This window comes from Athene noctua, chromosome 1 (assembly GCF_965140245.1).
Source record: "Athene noctua chromosome 1, bAthNoc1.hap1.1, whole genome shotgun sequence".
Lineage (NCBI taxonomy): Eukaryota > Metazoa > Chordata > Aves > Strigiformes > Strigidae > Athene > Athene noctua.
Window position 1 is genome coordinate 15,186,862 of NC_134037.1, and position 21,266 is coordinate 15,208,127.

At 35.7% G+C, this 21,266-nt stretch overlaps 1 protein-coding gene across 3 annotated transcripts in view; it reads left to right on the forward strand.

Annotated features, from left to right (window-relative positions):
- NBAS (NBAS subunit of NRZ tethering complex) overlaps nt 1–21,266 on the forward strand; it is a 192,291-nt gene that overhangs the window by 17,286 nt on the left and 153,739 nt on the right. For 2 of the 3 annotated variants that reach the window (XM_074895620.1, XM_074895622.1), the window contains exons 10-21: nt 2,592–2,730; nt 3,540–3,605; nt 7,006–7,134; nt 10,258–10,321; nt 11,762–11,955; nt 13,048–13,305; nt 14,074–14,199; nt 15,343–15,494; nt 16,332–16,466; nt 16,735–16,813; nt 17,466–17,570; nt 17,815–17,951. In XM_074895620.1, the coding sequence (XP_074751721.1) occupies nt 2,592–2,730; nt 3,540–3,605; nt 7,006–7,134; nt 10,258–10,321; nt 11,762–11,955; nt 13,048–13,305; nt 14,074–14,199; nt 15,343–15,494; nt 16,332–16,466; nt 16,735–16,813; nt 17,466–17,570; nt 17,815–17,951 (1,584 nt within the window). Of the gene's footprint in view, nt 1–2,591; nt 2,739–3,539; nt 3,606–7,005; nt 7,135–10,257; nt 10,322–11,761; nt 11,956–13,047; nt 13,306–14,073; nt 14,200–15,342; nt 15,495–16,331; nt 16,467–16,734; nt 16,814–17,465; nt 17,571–17,814; nt 17,952–21,266 lie in introns of all 3 variants that reach the window. The other variant, XM_074895621.1, reaches the window with a different exon arrangement.

A 21,266-nucleotide genomic window follows, 5' to 3' on the forward strand; every position in this document is an offset into this window, starting at 1 on the left:
TGCTGTGCTCACTGAACAACAGTTGTATTCTCTGTTTAACAAGTAGTATTTATGGTGAAGTTTCCTCTGCAGTTTACATAATGCTGAAGTACAATCCTCCCTTGCTGCTGTGTCTGTGTTGGAGTTCTCTCACTCGTTGTCTAATACCATGCTTTGCCAATTGTAATCTTCATAACACAATTGCTTTGCTGAGTATCTATGGGAAAGCTATATGATAGGTTGTCATGACCTGGACTGGGAGCCCGGAGTCATAAATATTCTGTGATCCCCTCTGGTTAAATCAAGGTGAAACGACACCAGACGACCAGTTAAAACATTTTACTTCTGGTAGAAAGGGCTTAAACTTGGATAATAAGCAATGTGGTCTCTTGTAAATTGGTACGAAAGAAAAGAAAGAAAAAAAATAAAAAAGGAGAGGAAGAGAGTCAGAGAAGTCTGGATTACAACCCCAGGTTCGAGCATTGACTCAGCTGCAGTAATCTTGGGTGATGGGTGCACACACAGCAAAGTTTTCTGTCGCCTTTTAAGTTCATCTTATCAGTTGATTACCGTGCTAGACAAAGAGGCAGGTATTCCACATCTCACTTCCATGAGAGATGGGGAAAAGGTGGAGCATGGGTTCTGCGCATGTGTTGAGGGGGTTGTCCAATTGAGTCGGTGGTCATGATCTCCCCCTACCACCTTTACCTTTTCCACAGATTTTGTTTCTTGGGCAATTATAGTTTCATCTGGTGTCAGTTGTTCTCTTTTACCAGTTTTTTAGCTCTTCTTTACGTCTGTAGTTGTAAATTAAAGTATAGGCCTTAACCAGAACATAGGGTTTTACTTGGGTTACGTCTCCTTCCTTCAAGGCTTATCTAAGGAATTTGGCTACGCAGCTGCAAGGCAGCAGAGCTATGCACCCTTCGATAAACTCTGTACTCCGTAGGCAGATAAATTAATTTCTCAGATTAATCACAAGGGCCACAATTTGTCCTTGAGATTTTCTATGTTGATGAATGTTTGAGGCATTAATTCCTTACATAGGTGAATTTTATGTCTGCTTTTTTCCTATGTTATTACTACAAAAAATGTGTGCTAATTACCCAAGAAATATGTTTGCTCCCACATGCTATTCAGGTTACCAGTTTTACAGACACTGTAAATTTACTGATATATGATCTGCGCTACTCACGGTAGATTTCCTTGACTCTGATAGGAATCCATTTGCTCCTTAAATGATAACGTGGTTTATTCTTGGTGTACTGCAGCAAGAAACCACTGCATCATGGATGCTCTGCCAGAAATTTCAAAAGCTTTAAACAGTGCCTCCTTAAGGGAGAAGTGGTTACTCTTAGCTTTGCTCTGCTTTACTTTCTGATCATAAGAACAATGCAAAATTACCCATTCCTGTTAATTATGATGGTAGATTAAGAGTCTCCTAGTGCTGTTTTTGAGGAAAATGGTGATAATGATGTCTGTTTTGCTGTCTTAGGCAATCCTTTACACCACAAAATAACTAAAACTCTTAAGAACCTTAACAGAATGAAAGCATCCATGGTATAAGTCATCTTGCTGTTATGTTTGTGAATATTGTGAGACTTAGTAATGTTTAATAAGTTTTAATGACCTCTTGAAGAGGATTAAATGTGGGAGGAAATTTGTTCTTTCGTTTTTGTTTTCTTTTTTTTTCTTCTTTTTTCTTTCAGTTTAATTTTGCAGGAAATATTTTGGAATACACTCAGATCACAGCTGAGAGCTATATGTGTCAGCCGCTAGGTGGCAGAGCATTTCAAGAGTAACGTGGACTTTGAAAATGGATAAAGGAGTGTTTTTCGAGCTGAACTTCTGGCTTTTCCAATGTGTACCTTTTTTGCAGATATTTGATTTTTTTTTTTTGATCACTTGTTCACAAAAATGATGCTTTCAGACAAACTTAGGCATCTGTTCTCAATGTTTATGTCAAAGTAATAATCAGTTTAATATAAAACTGCTTGTTAATAAGGTGAAAGGACTTCAAGGGAAAATATTTTGATACATTTTAGTGGTAATCAGCACTAATTGTAAGAGTTCCCTCGGAGTTTTTAAAACATGTGTAACAAAATTATTGCATGCACATTTGTAGTTGGTAGAGCATCTTTACAAAACAAAATTGATAAACTTTAATGCATTTGGTTCCTCAATGAAAGAGAAGTATCTTTTGTACCACATCTGAATAAACGGTAACCTAATGCTTAAGCAGAATGACCAGAACTTTTAACAAGCTTTATCTGTAGTTGTTATTCTTTGAGGGTAGGGGAGAAAACTCAAATTTGTAGCCAGACATTTTTTTTTTTTTTAATGTTGGGAATTAGTCCTTATTTGGAAAGCTAGAGATGAGAATGGATAGGGATAAACACCACAAATAACAAGGGTTACTCAAGTAATATTTAAGTCTTCTTAAACTTCAGGGTGTCTATTCACAGACAGAGCTTATTGGGGCTGTTACGTGTCAGTCTCCTTAGTCTTTCTGTTACTGCAAGCAAGCTGCTATAGTTCTGACCTAAGGCAATTAAACCCCCCATTTATGTGTCAGTATATGAAACCATAATATGCCTTTATATCTTTCACAGACTTCTCCTTGTAGGAGGTTGTGAAACAGATGAAGATGGAGTATCTAAAGCAGCCAGTTGTGGGATATCTGCTTGGAGAGTTCTCTCAGGCTCTCCCCATTATAAACAGGTCACTAATTATGAAGACGACATTAGAACAGTAAGTATGTTTCCTCATTTTAGTGGTTTAATATTGTTACTGTCAGAATTATCTAACTGGAACTTCAGTATGAATCTCTTTCTGAAAGAAAATTTAATGCAGTGGTTTGCAATTTTGTGCAATTTTGCAAGCTATGATGTGAACTTCTAGTAAGTTCACATCTTCTACTCCCAGCATCTGTCTATCTCTGCTTTTTCTGTAGTATGATTTGAATTTTTAAGTTCTTGATTATCACTTGTGGTTTTAAGAAAAACCCAAAACAAGAAGAAACAACAAAAAAAATGTAGCATGGAAATATACATACTCATTAGTTGTTTACTGGGGTGTGTTGCCTGTTGGGAAATATTCCAGTTATTTTTGTCTTTTTGTTACTTCATAACAGAAGGCAGTACACCTGAAATAAATGTTTGAGTTGAAGTCTGACTCTTTCTTTCTTTTGTTTCTAGTAGCAATAAATGTCTGATTTGGGAGCAACTGCAGTGTGGATGTACTGAAATCAATTTACAGTATACTTGGATAAATTCCACTAGTTACTTTTGTATAGGTATTGCTTAGTATTAAAATTGAGCTGTTCAGTTCATTGCAAATGGGTAGTGCTTTTCTGTGGCATGATACATACCTAATGAAATGTGCAAAGTTACAAAAACTATGTTTTATTGTCCTTGCATTATTTTAAAGTAGGCAGTCTTATAGAAGTTTAAAGAATCTTGCAGAGTTGTTTTAGTACTTCAGATATGACTTACATAGTTTTTGTTGCATAAAACAATGAGATTTGTCTTCTATTGTATGATGTGTTTCTGTTCTTACAGGCACAGGGAAGAGGATTATTAAGGATTGTGAATTTAAGATTTTACAGCAGGCGGGGAACAGAAAAGGTATTTAGGTCTACCTCCAGAAATGTATTTTACTAACATAATTGTCCATTAATGACTGCCTGAGAGACTGATTGAAAGTATTTTTTAATTTATGCAACTTTAGAATTAGTATTTTGATAAAACTCTTAAAAATAATAAGCTTTTAGCATTAAATGGAGTAGCTTGCTTTTTATTTGCTTTTTTAAAAAACCCAGTTAGTTCATCTGCTGAAGTTTGAATCTTGGGTTTTCAGCATACTGACAGGAACAGGTCTAGAGATGCGGAGTTCAATATCAAATGTAGACTCTTATTCAAAAAGGAAGGTGTAAAAAGCCACCTAATTATTTGTTAATGAGTGTAATGATCATAACATGTTATGTGTGTTATATTTTCTACAAGAAAAGAGTAGACTGTGATGGTGTTTCTTAAATACACACCTGAGAGAGAAAAGGAAGAATGAAACCCAGCCTTCTGCACTATCCCAGTTTCAATAGAAAACAAAAAACCCCTCACCTTACAGCCCAAAACTTTCATGCAGTGTGGGAAAGAAAAAATGAGTGGATTCAACTAATCAGTCATGGCTTAAATAAGTAGACACAAAGGCTTGATTTTTACAGCCTTTTATGAGATATGGAAAGGTTTATAATGGGTCAAACTTCTACTGCCAGGATGCTTGTGAATCTGATGAAACTGCTTATCAGAGTCAGCTTGTCCTTATCAAACCCTGAGTATGGGTCTTGTACTCTCCCCTGAATGAGTGTTAAATCTTCAGTGTAATGCTGAGGTGTAGGTCTGTGCTTCCTATGTTTCTAAGGGTTTGCACACAGTGCTTGTGGCTTTCTTTCACATGCTGTGGCTTGCTTTTACATGCCTTAGGAGCTAGCTATGCAGTACTGCACCACCTTCTCCTATCTCTTGTCTAGGAGTTGTGTGTAGCCTTTGGTTGCTTTTTTTATCCCCCTCCCCCTCTTGTAAAAAAATTTGGTTTCCTTTGTTCTGCTTTATGGGGAAAGAACAGTAAAGAATCTGCTGCCCTCACCGTGTGCTCCTGGGAGGAAAAATGGCTGGTCTGAAGTTATATGGACTTTGAAAATGACCTTAATAGATTTTTGGGATGTTTGGGTGACTGGTTAAAAGAAGAAATTGCATGCTTGATTCGAAGGGGGAAACAAATCTTTCTGAATCTCTCTCAGGGGTAGAATGGGGAGAGCTTTTATTTCCTTCACTCAAAATATAAAAGGGAATGCTGAAGTAGACTTCTTTTTACTGGAGGGCTAGTAATGAGTGTAGCTGTGCTAAACTTCAGCTTCATTGCAATTCCTACTACTAAATTTACACAGAAAAACAGAGGTTGTTATGAATCCTTTAATGTTTTAATCCAATTTCAGATATGATTTAAATAAGTGAGGTATACTTAATATTCTTAGTGGAAATTGGCAACAGTGTTAAAGTGTGACAGGCACAGCAGCTAGAGGACTTGTATATTAGAACTAGCTATATTGGGATTTGATTCTTAGTGGTGCTAACTTAAATGACACAAAATGTGAAATGCCAACCTGCCAAGGTTTTCAGTATCTTGTTCCGCAGTTCCCTTAAGTTGAGAAGCTGTTTACTGAGGCAGCGTTGCCTGCTTTGCCTAAGGATTGATTAATCTCTATAGACAACATCTGTAAATTAGAATGTGTTAATGGCAACCCAACATCTAAATTTAGCAGCAAGAGAATTACTGCTGACTACTGAATAAACGTTTAACTCTTTTTTTTTTTTTTTTCTTTTTTTTTTTTCTCTTTTTTTTCTTAAGATCTTGTTAAGAGACTTGGCAAGTACAATTCCTTGACAAACTACAGTAGAGATTGCAGTACTCCAGCTGCTTAAGAATTAAATCAGAGAATGCTTATGAAATTGTTATGATATAAATAATTCTTAATTGGCTTTAAAAACACTTAATTATGCTTTCTGTTTCAATTAAAAACACATTTTAAGCTTGAATTTAAGCAGCTCTCTCAGTAGCTGCAAACCACTGTACAACAGCGAGCATGTTACTTCATTATCATTGTTTCTGTGGCATAGCTAGAACCTAAAACATTCTAAGAAATAAAATAAAAATAGTAAAAGAACCCCTAACCCAAACAAACATACATATCCTAAAATAGTATTATTATCTTCAAATGATACCTACCACAAATGTGCTGTAGAAACTCTGTTAAAACTTCTTAATTGTATGGATGTCTAGTAACATTTCTGTACTTCATTTATGTTGGGGTATTTTCCAGGATGAGAGGCGCTGGCTTACAAATTGATTAGATGCAAACTTGGACAGTTCTAACATTGTAGGATGAATTTTTATTACAAATCTTTTAAAAGTGAACTGCACTAACAGAATGGGATTTTTATAAACATAACTTTTCAGAATCTACATGCTGTCTTTCAGTGAAAACTAGTCCCTCTGAGAACCTAATGATCTTTCTTAAAACACAGAGGCTGTGTTGGGGGCAGGGACAATAAGTCGAAATTGTATTTTCAGAAATTGTTGTGCATTGCCAGTGGCACGAAGTTTGATTTCAAAGTTTGAGTGTATTTTTACAGGCTCTTGTCTTGTGGAAATAGTGTACAGATCTTGTAATTGTGTGGGAGTTTGAATCCTGAAGGAAATATTTTGTTACAAGTACATTTTGCTTCTTAAGATACCCAGAGCTGAAGGAAAACAATCCAAGAGCATTTTTATAGCCTTGATGAAGTTTACTTTCAAATACTGAATTATTTCATGTGTATGGACTTAATCTTATGTTCACTATATTGTTGCTTAGTCCATTGTTACCCAGGAGAATTTTAAATTCCGATTTAGTTGTCCTGAGATGAACAATGTGTTTCTCTAATATCTCTTCATCTGTGTATCTCTTTTATCCTTTTTTTTTTTTCTTTTTAATTGTAATAATGCTTGCCCAAAAGTGTTTTCCCACCGATTAAGAGCTGTGTTTTGGTAAAAGTCTTCCCTGGGTGAACCTTAGAGGCAGGACAGTAGAAAACTGAGGCTGCTGAATGTTTTCTCTGAACAGAGAACAAGCTGTAGTAGCTGTGCATTGCTATCTGCAGCGTTCTCTTAGGAATTCCACACTTGTCAATTTATTTGCTGTGTAAGGGTAACGATGTGATACAGAAGTTCACATTCCTAAAGATTTGTTAGTGTTATCATAGTACTCTTCTTTTTATACAGGTTGATTTTACTCTTCCTGCCACAATTGATATTTTATCTTTTAGTATAGTTTTGTAAAATTTAAAGTATATTACATTTTCAGGATGAAAGGTTTGGGGGATTTGTTTTTTTTTGGGGGGGGAGTATTCCTTGATGTGTGTGTGGGTTTTTTGTTGTTTGCTTGGGTTTTTTTGGTTTTTGTTTACTTTGCTGTTTAATGTTTGGCAGGATGGAGTTTTCAAGATGAATATTTCTCCTGATGGAGCTCTTCTGGCAGCTATTCATTTCTCAGGAAAACTGACAATCTGGTCTATTCCGTCTCTCAAACAACAGGGAGAATGGGACCAAACTGATCAGGTAAGGATGTGAATGTTTAGAATCTTGCAGTATACATCTTAGTCTTTCTGTGTTTTAACCATAAGCTTAAACTTTAAAAATTAAGAAAAAGAACTAGTTGTGTTGCACTGAATTTTTCATGAGGCATTTTGGTGCCAAGTAGGTGACTGAAATGCTGTTTTAAAATGTAAGTGGGGCCAACATGGGTAACTTCATTTGAATAGTTGAAACCAAATTCTGCTCGATGTCTAATGTGTTCATTTATTTCTCCCCCAAAATTTACCTCACCTTCTTCCAGACAATGCTCCAGAATAGTTTGTTCATCAGGTTGGTATTAGTAAGTCACATGCTCTCTACAGGAATTGTTTGCAAAACTGAAATGTTCTCTAAAGAGAACACTTCATTGAGGAAAATATGCCTGCTTTTTCAAAAGTGACACAGCTGAAATGACGCACCCTTGTCTGAAGTATTCTGGTTTTACTCCAATTGATTTCTTGACTAATAGATATAGAAAGGCTTTTCACTTGAAGTGCAGTGTGTTTTATGTTCTAAACCCACAAGATATGAACGGCTATCAAGTACAAACAGGGTAGCCAGTCAAATGGGATCTTTGATCACTAGACATATATGGCACAAATTACCAATATTTCCTACACAGTATTGATCTCAGATGTTTTTATTGTACATTAGTGTATTTCTTAATAAAAAAACTATTGTAGAATGAAAGATTTGGTAGTTAGAAGTAAACAGTTGTGTTTTAGTGCATATGCTGATTAATAAATCCCTGTTATGTTATTAAATATTTGTAATTTCTGTTTCCTTGTAGTTTCTTTTTGCAGGATAGATTTTTGCACAATGTATGGACTCCTTTAGAAATTTCAGTACAAAAATACTTCCTCCAATTTTTGTGGACTGTTTTAAATTTGAGTTTATGTATTCATAAATTAATTAAAGCTTTTTCACACGCTGTATTGAATTTCTCTGCAGCCTGTGTATTGTGCCCTAGTTACTTCAAGGTCCACAACAAAGCACTTCCTTGGTGTTACATATAGGCACAAGCTTCCATAATGAGGAAGAGGACAAAATGAAGGAAGATGTCTTCCTCTGGTTATCATGATGACTATGAGGTTAAGTGAATGTTTTCAAGAAAAATTACAAAAAAGGCCAAACTTTGATTGTAGGAAACACTTAAGTCAATAATACTCGTAGAGATAGTGGTATGTTGTCATCCTGAACAACACTAGTGTGCTACTACCTTTTTGATTTGACTGCAAGAGCAGCTACTGACTAGGAAACATGGGTGAAGTGTTGTGTAGCTTAAGTTTTGTTTTTCATAGGTGAGCAGTCAGATCAAGTCAGGCTGTATTGACTGTGAAACTGTTTGGGGTCTGGCTGGGATGGAGTTCATTTTCTTCACAGCAGCCTATATATGCTAGGTTTTGGATTTGTGACCAAATTGGATTTGCTGATAACACATCAGTGTTTCAGCTATTGCTTAATAATGCTTACACAGGTTCAAGGCCTTCTCTGTTTCTCACTGTTGCCCTCCAGTGAGTAGTTTTGGGGTTTGCAACAGCCTGAGAGGGGACATAGCCTGGACAGCTGACCACAACTGACAGAAGGGATATTCTATGCCATGTAATGTTACGATCAGCAATAAAAACAAAGCAGGGGGAGGTTTTGGGTAGGTAGCCAGAGCTTTGAGACGGGGTGGGCATCTCTCTACTTGTGGGATGTGATGAATGGTTGCCTTTGTATCAGTTGTTTTTATGTCTTTTTTCCTGGCTTTCCTTTGCTTATTAAACTGTCTTTGTCTTGACGCACAACCGTTCATGCTTTTGCTCTCCTTATGCTGTCCCGCTGCAGACAGGAGTGGACAAGGGGCTGTGTGTTGCTTAGCTGCTGGCTAGTATCGACCCACCACAGAAATGTAGTTCCAAGCTTGTTCAGTAAAGCACTTTTAAAAAAAACTAAAACCAAACAAAAATTCTGCTCCAGTGTTGGCAAAAGTGTTGTGTGTGTGTGTGCATATCTATCATATTTTTAACGTACACTTCAGATTTTTGTGAGAATACAGATTTTGCTCAAGCATGCTTACAGTGAATTGTTACATTTTTTTCTTTGTTTCTAATGATAATGAATATGTATTCTGAAGCAGTTTTGAGGATTTTAGAATTTAGTGAGGTGATCTAAAGGAATATTCATTATTTGACTTATCAGAATGATTTTTATAGGTGAGACTAGTGTTCATGTATAATGGATATTTTCATAATGTGTGTCATTCTAACTTATCACTCAAACATATCTGTTAAATTAGCTTGAAGGAGCCTCATGTTTACTTTTTAGTAGTAGACCATTCTCTTTCTACAAAAAAATTGTCTGAAAATCACCTTCATCTTGACCCAAACATGCTTTGGTTTTCTGAGCTGTATAGTCTACCTGTACTTGCATTGCATTGCAGTTAGGGGCAGGATTACTGGCATCCATATTTGTGTAGTTCCCATATATTCTGATAGAACATAATAAAGTTTAAAAAACCAACACAGCAACAGCTTACTAATTCTGAACATTTTAAACAGTGCATTATTAAATAATGCTGCTTCTTTTGCTGCACTAGTCTTGAAAGAGGCTTTATAGTTATGAAAATAACCGGAGTAAATACTTACAGCACTGTACTAGGCCGGTACTCAGGAACACTACACAAAGCAAACAGGAGGACTGTTTTGGAGCTTCCTCTTTTATACGCTTACAGTCCTATGTATAGACATGACAAACAAACACTTGGGCTTCTGGTTGCTGGAGAGCCTTTATTTCAGAAATCTTTGGGGTGTGATTGCTGTTGAATGCTGATTAGGCCAGGTCTGATGATACTCTTGTTTTGTAATATGGTGTTTTAAGAATCCAGAAGTCTGTTTAGCTATGATTTTTTTTTTTTTTTTTTTTTTTTTTTAAATTTAACTGTCTGGAGGAAATTACAATGTCACTGAGCACATGTATGTTTTCTGTTCAGGAAAAGTTTGATTCTTATGGGGATCATTTTCATTGAAAAATGAGTGGGTCAGCAATTGAGTAAATAAACAGATTGTGTGACAAAGATTAACTTGAATATAACCTTTTTTTGTCTTACGCTTATATTTTTTTTAGCCAGGCTATGATGAGCTCAACCCAGACTGGAGACTTTCTAGTGAAAAAAGAAAGAAGATAAAAGGTATGTGGTACAGTTAGGTCATTATTTTATAACATTTTGTAGTTAGAAATCTTTATACAAATATGCAAAGACCTGTAATGGCTTAATTAAATCTCAGTTAGAATAGTTGCCAAAATTGTATGTATGATTTGAATTTGTAGCAGGGCATAGCTAAATGAGTGTCATAGTTTTTTTTAAAATCCTCTCCTAGGAATACTTTTGTAGCCATAACCATAAATGAGATGGTATTTCAGTTAGTACAGGACTTCATTTATTATTAATAATATGATTATGACTCTGGAGAATGCTGAATGTTCAGCAGACATCTCAGCAGCCACTACATCATAGTATTGGAGGTAACATATTATTAGACTCAACAGTCTAAAACCTAAGCTTACCTTTGCCTTTTCTTTCTATAAATGTCTAATAAATCTTGAAAGCTAACATAATGTGAAGATAGTAGTTTAAAATACTGAAACAAAACAGCTTTGTTTCCTCCTACTGGATTTGCCTTACGTCAGTCTCTATTCTTTTCCTAAAATTCAGACTACAATGTGCAGCCATTTATCACCTGGTTATTGCATGGCTCTTCCAAGAGTGGAGATCGATGGGTATTCTATGATCCATTCACTACTGCTTGTATACATCTATATTATTAAAAGATCCCTATTTCTTTGTACTATTTTTCTTGGTGATTCTGTCTTCAGGTTAATTCATCTGACCTTCATGGGCTGACTTAAGTACTGAAGTGGCAGAAAAGTGATAAGCTGGTCTGTTTCTCAGTGCTGTTTGGGAAAAGATCGTTTTCATCAGAGATGGGAAATTACACTGTAGTGAACAAATTGAGCTAACTCTCGTGACTATTTTGTCCTAACCTCCGGTCATCATAACCAAGACAGTCTTAGAAATGACACAGCTTCCGTCCTCAGTCGTGCTGACACTTCTCTGTTTGTTTTGTTGGTTTAATCTTCTTAACAACCTCATCTTGTAGGCTGTTTCAGGAGTCTTGTTCATAGTTTTTGCTTGTCCTTAAAAGCAGTGACCTTTCGTGATTTTCATCAGTATTATGTTTGTTGACAGGGAGACTTGGTCAAGGATGGCCTGGGAAGTATTGAAGTAGATCTTTATCAGATATCTGAAATTTGTTTTATTTTGTTCACAGTAAATGCCTTTACTTGCACTGTTTTTTAAAATGACATTAAAAAATAATTACATCCTAACAATTAGTGATCTTTTTGTCTCTTCAACAGCTTCATTTAATGCAGAAATGATGTAGTAAAATATAATTGATCTAAAATACAAACTTATTGAATCAAGATGCATATACAATAATAAATGGTTGTTAAATTAGGCCATAAGGTGAAATCCCTTAGTAACTGAAGTCACTCCTGTTCTTATCTGGTGTTTAAAGTTATCTTTCTAGGTATAGTGCATTCTTATTTCCTTGTTTATTTCTTTTAGATAAAGAATCCTATTACTCATTGGTAGATGTAAATTGGTGGGCAGATAATTCTGTCATCCTGGCTCGCTGCTCTGGTGCATTGACTGTGTCATCAGTCAAGACATTAAGAAACTTGCTGGGAAAGTCATGCGAATGGTTTGAGAGCTCTCCTCAGGTCACTTCAGCTCATGATGGAGGATTTCTAAGTCTGGAGGTGAGGAATGTACACAAGCAGATAACTTTTTTGGAATGCAGTAGGACAGTTTGCTTTTGTGTATGTAATCCTAAGTGTGTTGTGTATGTGTGTGGTGTGGTTTGAAAAAAAAAATTGTTATTACTAATAGAAAAAGTGATTCTGTTTCTTTATTTCTAGATAGGTATTGCAGGGAAGTTCTGAACTTGCTGCAACTTAACTGTCTTAATGAAAACTTTTGGAGAGTAGAAGCAAAGCTCCTAGAAGGCTGAGCCTGAATGAGAGGAATCTTGCTGCAGGAAACAGTTTGTGTTGACAGTTGTGTTAACTTTGTATGTTAGTGCATTTGAAGAATACTGCAAGTATCCCTCTCCCATTTTGAAAAAGATGCCTCTTAGAGACAGAGTATGTTTAAAAGAAACGAGGAACGCATTTAAATTAAGACAAAGTGATGTAAAAGATTTTAAAATTTTTTTGGTTTTGTTTATCTTTAGTAGGATTCCAGGAAGGAGTAGAACACAATGAAGTTAACGAGGAATTTTCTTTGAAACTTAGCAAATTACTCTTTCCTAAGGCTTACACTGAAATAGGTCTTAAACATCTTGAACAGAAGTTTAAAATAATACTTATCAGAATATCTCAATATGCAAAGCTTGCATGTATGTTTTTTGGAATGTTTATTATTCTGGAAATAAGATACAGCCAGTGACTGGCATATTGCAGCCTAAGGGTGTAATCTGAGACATTTCCATTGAACAGAAAACCTTGCATTGGATAGCTAAGAGTTGAAAACACTGCTGTATGCTGCACTAAACTGTATAACAGTGTGTGAAGATGTCTCCATAGTTCTGTCCTGTCTGTGGTAGTGTAGGACGTTTGGTAAGAAACCTTCACTCTTGCTTCAGCAGGTAAGGGATAAAGCCTTAGATCCAGGAGACAGGCTCAGGGTTTGTGAAGCATGTTAAGCAAACTGAGAAATGAAAGATTTAGAGGAGAAGGAGAGGAAGGATGTTGATTTTGAAATTTGAAGTGGTGGAAGTGGAATTACTCAATTATCATCAAACTAGTTGAGGTGTACTAGGGGGATGCTTCATATTCATATTTTCTGTGCAGTGTGAAATAAAACTTGTTCCAAAAAGATTACGCTTGGAGACCAGGCCTGGCGATGAAGATGAGGGAGAAGATGACTCTGACTCAGATGATGAAACTTCTGCGAAGGACAGATACTTCAGTTACCTAAAGCAAGGCCTGTACTTTGTGACAGAAATGGAACGATTTGCTCCTCCACGGAAACGTCCACGTACTATTACAAAGAATTTCCGTCTTGTTAGTTTGAGATCCACAACTCCAGAGGAACTGTACCAGAGGAAAGTAAGTATTGAAGGAAAGATCATATCTCTCTTAATCAGCTTTATTTAGAAAGAACTTTTTCTTTTAATTCTTGCTATATTAACAGAAGGATTTAGGCACATATTTCTAAGGGTCTCTTAGCTGACAGTGTACTGTGTTACCTAATCAAAGGGATCATTGTTTAAAACTAGCATTATAATGATTCAAATAAGATGATGTTTACAGGTCACTGAGGAGATACTGTGCATCATTACCTTGGCCAGATGAAGTTTACTTATATGAGTGTTTACAAGTAATTGAAAACCTGGCAAATACATTGAATGAAATTAATTTAGCTTGTTATTGGCCAGGCAATGGCGTAACTTATACTCTGATGTGAATGTAGTTTATTTTTATGTTCTTTCAGGCATACATACAAATTAGGCCTGTGACTCACTTGTACCAAACATATAGAAGACTACTCTAGGCAGTTCTTTGTCCAGGCCACTTCAATTGTTCTGATGATAAGCCAGTTTGCTCTGTAGCTCTTAAGAGTTTTCAGGGAGTGTTGATGTCATGCTGGTTACCTAAATAACGTCTTCCTTTTTCTTGAGGAAAAATCTCTGATTTTCTAGAGGTGTCCATCAGATCTGAGTCTTATTCATCTGTATCATGAGTCATTCTCTTTCCTACTTGCTTAAGCATACCCACAGTAATTATCCCTTTATCTGTTTCAACACATAGAACTAATAATTGGTTGTTAAATATGGAAATTGGATGACTTTCATTCTCACATGTTTGCTTTTGTAGATTGATAATGAAGAATATGGGGAAGCTTTGTCTTTGGCTCAGGCATATGGCCTTGATTCTGATCTTGTGTATCAAAGACAGTGGAGGAAGTCAGCTGTTAATGTTGCTTCAATTCAAGACTACTTGGTGGGTTTGTTGTTTGTGACTTTAAGGTTTTCATATTGGAACAGCTGTGTTACCTTTACAGAAATTGAATTCTCAGTTGCATTTTAATTTACAAAACATAAATTGGTGGCAATTTGGAAAGTTGTCCTGCAAATTCCATTTTGTCATGTGGAAAAGTGATCTTGTTAAATTAACTGAAGGGCCTAATCCAGAGACCTTAGAAGTTAATGGAAATCTTTTCTTTCAAGTATGTTCTAATTTAGCAGCTTGCTCTCTCTGGTATAATCTCTCCCCAACATGCAACAGTAGATTGTTGTCTGACAAATGAAAATAATAAATAATTGGAAATATAAAGCATTTAAATAACTTCCAAGTAGTTTAGAAAATTAAATGGTAAGGTGAAGTTGGAATCAGTAGCTGTATAGCTAAGTTTTATTAACAAAATTTACAGTGAACTCTGCTACCTGTAACTGAAGCTTTTTAGTAGAGTCCAACATGAGGTTTTTTTGGCTTGGAAGAAAGCCTTCCAACTCAGCAGACAAGCGAGCTGCACAACCTGTTGGTGCTATAGGGTAAAGTCTCCCAAGAGAACAAGAGGAATGTCATATAATTTTTGTATTTTCAAGTTAGATATTAATTGAATATGAAAATAAGATTTTTACAATTAGCCACTCTCCATGTGCTATGTAATCTCAACTGAAGATCAGCAGATAAGGCCAATAATATTTTTGTGACCTTGGTGTGTCTTTTTTTTGTCACAGAATCCTATTGGCATGTGAATAGGTTGATACTGAAAAAGACTCTAGTGCTATTGTGAAATACATTTGACTTATAAAAACTGCATTTTAGCTCCAAATCATCACATATTTAGTGTAAGGAGGAGTGATGCTAATTAGGGAATACAAATAATAACTTCTTCTGTTCCAGTTCTTGTGAAAGTTCTGCTAAATCATTCAGCATTTTTATGCCCTTTTCTGCCACAAAAACTCTGAGGAAATTACGTTTTTTGCATTCTCACCTCTTCTTGGTTCACATTGCAAGTAATCAGATTAACTAGACATTTTCTTAAGTGGAAGAATCATATTAGAAGACTTTAACATCTCTGTACTTGTTGCTTTGAAATGAAGCATATGATACTGTGTCTATGCTGTTGTTCTTGGACAGAGCAAAATTAAGAAGCGCGCATGGGTTCTTCATGAGTGCTTGGAAAGAGTTCCAGAGAATGTGGATGCTGCTAAGAAGCTGCTTCAGTATGGCTTGAAAGGCACAGACTTGGAGGCTCTTGTGGCCATAGGAAAAGGAGAAGATGGTGGCAGGTTTGGAAAGAGTATTTTTTTGTTGTTGTTGTATTTTTAAAGAATGCTCAATGAAGTCTTTTCTAGTAATCTGGTAATATTTTTTTATCAGCCACTAATGAAAATGTTAAGATGCTTTTACAGGACATCAAGAAAGGTAATGTTTTGAATCAAACTAAGGATGTCCATGAGCTACCTATTGTCATTTTACCTTTGTAAAGGGTAAAATTATTGTTTATTTTGTACTGCATTTTCCCTCTTCTCCGAATGCTATTTATTTTCTTCATCATAGAGAACTTTTGCTATGTGAATCTATTTCTGTTACTTCTTCTGGAAGGTGCAGCTACCCCTATAAATGCCTTTTGCTGTATGTCTTAATTGTTGTAATGATCTTATGTAGTTTAGGTGGGGAAGGGAACAAATCAAAACACAGTGAGTCAGTGGGGAAATAAATGCAGAGCAATTTATTTCAGTATTCAGTTCCTGGTGGTAGAAATAGAAGAGGATGTTCTTTCTTTGTGCAGTCATCTATTACCATTGTATGCTGTAGAGCTGCTGCTGATTCCATTGCTGCCTGTGGAATTTGAAACTTCTATCAACCATCATAGCTGTGTGGTTGGTGGTTTGGTTTTTTCATTTGTTTTATGGAGGGAGTGAAAATAAGAGATGTGTCTCTTGTTGGCTTGTGATGGGTGCTATTTAGATTTGTGAAAGTCTAAACTTAAGTTTAGACTTTTAGTCAAGACATAAACCGAAAGCTGTGTTAGTATGTTTATTCAAAAATTAGTTAATCATATATTTTTGTTGTTGCTTTTTTAGTTTATTAACATAGATTGCACTGTTGCTTTTGTCTTCCAGATTTATTTTACCAGGGGAGGTGGACATTGACATTCCCTATGAAGACTTTTTGTCACCAGAGGAAGAAATAGATACCAGAAAGGAAAAAGAGGCCAAGAAGCGTCAAGAACTGCTATTATCAGTAAACTTCTCAAAGTAAATGAAATGTTGGGCTAAGTTTTATTTGGAGTTACATGCTTATTATATAACTACACAGTTGCAAGAATGTAACTACTCTGATGTATGTTATTCCTAGTAGGACAGTGGTTTAAGTTGGCATTATAATATGTCAGAGTTCTCAGTTGACTTAATTTCTTAATATATTCCAGTGCAAAAATGTCATTAAAATGTGTGACTGTTGACTTCATATGCACATGATGTACAGTATCAGTTGTGAGCGTGAAAATTCATGTTTCGAACACAGGCTGACGCTGGAACAAAAAGAACTCTGCCGTAGCAGGATGAAGTTGTTAACTTACCTTGACCGCCTTGAAACCTATGAGGTGAGGAAACTTGCTAACTGGCTACAGGTTTTTTTGAGTTCTCATTCCATAAGTCTTCCTGTAACTTTCTCGTCACATCATTGTACCTTTTTTGGTTGTATATTGTAATGTCAATGTTTATAGTCATCTTGCAGTGCTGCAGTCTCTAACCTCAGCTGTTTTATGTTCAAGCTACCATGTTTCTCCTGCTCTGCTTTTGCAAATGGCCAGCTTCTAGTGTAGAGAGGTATAGTTGGGCAGAAGCCTCCTTTGAACATACTGTGTCTGCAGGGAATCAGCTTATGCCACAACATGAAATGTACCACATCATTCTGTACCTAATGTTGTGTAAACACTAATTAAAGCAGGGCAGAGAATTGTCTTAGCTTATAAAGCAAAAATGTATCTTTTTTTCATACTGAAAGAAATAAGCAGCAGCATGCTTTTCTGCATGTATCTCAAACTTACACATCCTAAGATAAAGAAACATGTAGGCTTTTTGATGCTTTTATAAATCTTGCATAAAACCCAAACTTTTATACATGGTGTGTGTGGTGGTTTTTTTTTGTTTTTTTTTTTTTTTTGTTTTGTTTTTGGTTTTTTTGTTGTTGTTGTTGTTTTTTTTGTTTTTTTTTTGTTTTTTTTTTTTTTTTTTTGTTTTTTTTTTTTTTAGGAAATCCTTGGAGGGCCTCATGCAGCTGAACAACACTATGATGCTGAATTCTTCAAGAAGTTCAGAAATCAGAATATTGTACTTTCAGCAAGAACTTATGCTCGGGTATTAATATATTTTTCACTAGAATGTAATTTTGCTGTTTACACTTAAGTGTTATTTTTTTTCTCCCCTTTGCACTTGGTTGAATTTCAGTGGGAATTTAAGAGGTGGGGGGGGTGTATCTGTTTGATTGTAAATAAATAAATGCAGTGACTCTGGCCTAATTTTCTTTATTGCTAAAGAAAAGTCTAAAGTAAAATGTTTGTTGCATGATCTAAGTTCTTCAACTTAATGTTTTGCTCTTTAGGAAAGCAATGTCAGAGCCCTGGAGATTTTGTTCACTTTCCATGGTTCAGCTTTACTTCCACACAGACAGGCAATTCTCTCCAATTTTCCAGAGACTACTTCACCACATGAATATTCTTTCTTGTTGCCTGAAGCATGGTAAGGATGCATCAATGGATGTTTACTAAAAAAAAGAAAAGATTTTTAAGTTAATACTGAAATTAGTTTCCATGTATGGCAATCTGCTGTTGAGTATTACCTAAAATCAAAAGAGCATCTTTGTCTTTATGTACTTGACCAGTCTTCATTTTCATCTTTACTTTGTGCCATTCCTAGAAGCTCCTTGGTCTCTTTTGGTTATTATCAGGAAAGTAGGGACTTGAAGTATTCTTGCCTCCCTTAGACATACGAGGAAGCATGTCCTTTTCTGATCTGAAAGTGCCCAGATTTTCACAAGTATAAGTACAAGTCTGTAATTGGTTTGTAATAACAGCCAGAGTTAGGAAATTAATAATACAAGTGTTTAGCTCCCTGGAAGCAATTATGTTTTTCTGGATATGTTTTGAAATGTAATTTAACACTTAAGCAGTCAGTAACTTCAAAACCGTTAATCTTGTTACTGATTCTTATGCAGCTTGCTAAGGTAGAATTATGAGAAGCTTTAAATCCAGGCTTTCCTACTCTTTCATTTCAGCATAAAATGTTAGTTTACTGTCAATTTCATGTAATTTTTCATAATGGAGTCTTCCTTGAACGTCATAATAATGTTCTGCCTATTAATTAAAAGAATTTTTTGCTTCTAGAGTGTTTCTTTCAAATGCTTCAATTATGTAATTAGTTTTGAAGCATATTGTTCAGTGCCCATAAAGAATTAAGGAGATTTCATTATTTAATATTTTGTCAATAGGACTTTGAAGCTTTAGTTCAGAGGGATAGTTTTTGGAGTAGCTAATAGAATTTTTTTTGAAGTCTTCTAGCATTATAGTTAAGTTTTTCAGTTCAAAGTTTTAACAGTCCCAATTGGATAATTCTCTATATAGAAGGGTTCTTTTGAGTTCATTAAGTTATTCCCCTGACATGTTTCCTCGTTTATAATACTTACCACTTTTGTCCTTCCTGAGCAAAAGTTAGTCTTTATTTCATGATATCTAATATTTACCAGTGCCTTTTTTATTGTGTTGGCAGTATTAGGAGAACATGTAGTTATTTAGTTCTGGTGTGAAAACCTTGTTTTATCCTTTTCTTTAAGGTAGCAATTAGGACCATGAAGAGAAATTATTGCAGTGTTTCCAAAATTAGTAAAATATGTTCCAATTTTTCTCTTTTGATAAGATTTATAATGTGAGAGAGAGCGAAGAAGAGTGGTCTTAATGTGGTTGTGATATTTTGTTGGTGTTCAGAAACAGGTTGCCCTTCTTTCTGAGAGTTGTTTGTTCTTTATTTTGATTTATTTATTCTGTTGTGGTTGGTTGGTTTGTTTAAAGAACTGACTTATGTGCCAATAGGCAAAACAACAGTTAAACATTCGTGATCTAGCTGTAAGGATGTGAAGCTACAGGTTAAGAACTTAGTCCTGTCTGCTGTTGAAAAATCAAAGCGTATAGTTTGAACCTTTATTTCTGTGGCAGACAGAACTTTCCAGTGTTAGGATTACATTTCTTTTAGGTTCACGTTTCTTTTTCACATCTAGGTTCACATTTCTTTTTCAGGTTGCAGAACAGATAATACTGTATGTCTTTGAAATGTTTGTCTTTGGACAACAAAATGAGGATGAGAGCAAATCCTATACACACAAATCCCATATACTTATAATACTTATAATAATATACTGTACAGTTGATCTAACCTTTTTCTAAAACATTTCCCTGTTATGAAACTGGTTACTTGCATAGTATTCCTAAATGTACTCCCTAAACTGCTTATTAATGAAATAGAATTAAATATGCATTGATGAAAATGTCTATTAATGAGTAATATACTAATTAAACAGACTAAGTTGTACAAAGTAACATTTTCTTATTGAATATGTTGTGGGTTTTTTTTTTTTTTTTTTGAATGGGATGAGTCCTTCCCCAGCCCCCAGTCCCAATAACTTCAGCTTCTGGTAATTCTTGTTTCACGTGAATCAAAATGAATTCTCTTTGATTCACATGGATTGAAGTTCTTGGTCATTTTAAGTGAGTTTATTTGGGCCTTTTAGTTCTAGCATTTGTTTTTTAAATGGGTTATTAGTATCAGAGTTTTGATTGAACTAGGTTATGATGCAATTTATAAAACTATTTCATTCCTACATAATATTAAAAAGCTGCAGGTACTGACTGTAATTAATAGATTTTTGAACAAAAGGAGCACATTGCAAAAATATAAACCCCAGTGTTTCAAGTGGTAGAAAAAAATGTCTGCAGCATTCCGACTTCGTGTCTCTTCAGCTTATGCAGCTTGTAATTACAGTGGTCTTGGGATAAGGGGTGAGAATGATTCAACCTGTCCCCATGAACTTTGGCTCTAGACAAATCTTATAAAGGATCCTGAGTCAAGAAATGCCTTAGTCTGGTTTTCCTTCTTAAATTTCACACTGTTGCAGTTACAAAATAGGGTGAATGCTGACTATCAGATGGATTTTCTGCTCTCAGATGCAAAAGACACATCTCTTGTGATTTCTTTTACCTCATGGTTCTTCTGAAAATTCAAGGCCATAAGCCTGTATCAAGAGATTCCAATAGTGTAATTTGTTGCTGTTGATTATGTGATGAGACCACAAACATGGACCAGCTGCATGATAGTGTCTGTGTTAAGAGTGCAGCCTGCCCTGGTGGCCTTGCTTAAAGAACACCTTGGTCATGACTTGTCTGAGCCTGCAGGAGGCTGAGCAGCACTCTTGCTGAGCAGTGTGTGGCTCTGGAGGCAGATAAGATTTTGGTGAAGGAAAAAAATACTGTACTTCGTCTTCTAGGTCTTCATATAGGACCCTCTGTGTAGGATGAAATACTGCTGTGAACCGACCATATTGTGTCTTTATATATGGAGCTTTTTAAACAATTAAGAGAGTTAGTTCCCAGTTGGAGCTCTCTGAGGGGGCACCTACCCTTATGGAAATGGACCACATTGCTCTGTGTTCTCTTGGGTCCCCCATCTATGAGGCAATCTGGCTGAAGAAAAACTTGAGACTGTGTAGCAGGTGCTGCCCTGTTTGTGCATGGAACAGGTGAAGTGGGACAAATAGGCACCTCTAGCTATTGCAAGAGCAAAAGTATTGGAATGTAATTCCTTGCTGTACACCACCACTGCGAATGCACATAGAAGTGCTATATATGAACAATTTTTTTACCTGTGAAAATGTTTTTTGTAAAGGCTGCATTATAACTGCCATTTCCTTTTGTCTGAAGCCTCCAGTTCAGCTGCAGATAGTGGTCCACATACCTAGTGAAAGAAAGGCTAGTGTATTCTTTCGGCATAAAGCAGTTGTTTTTCTTG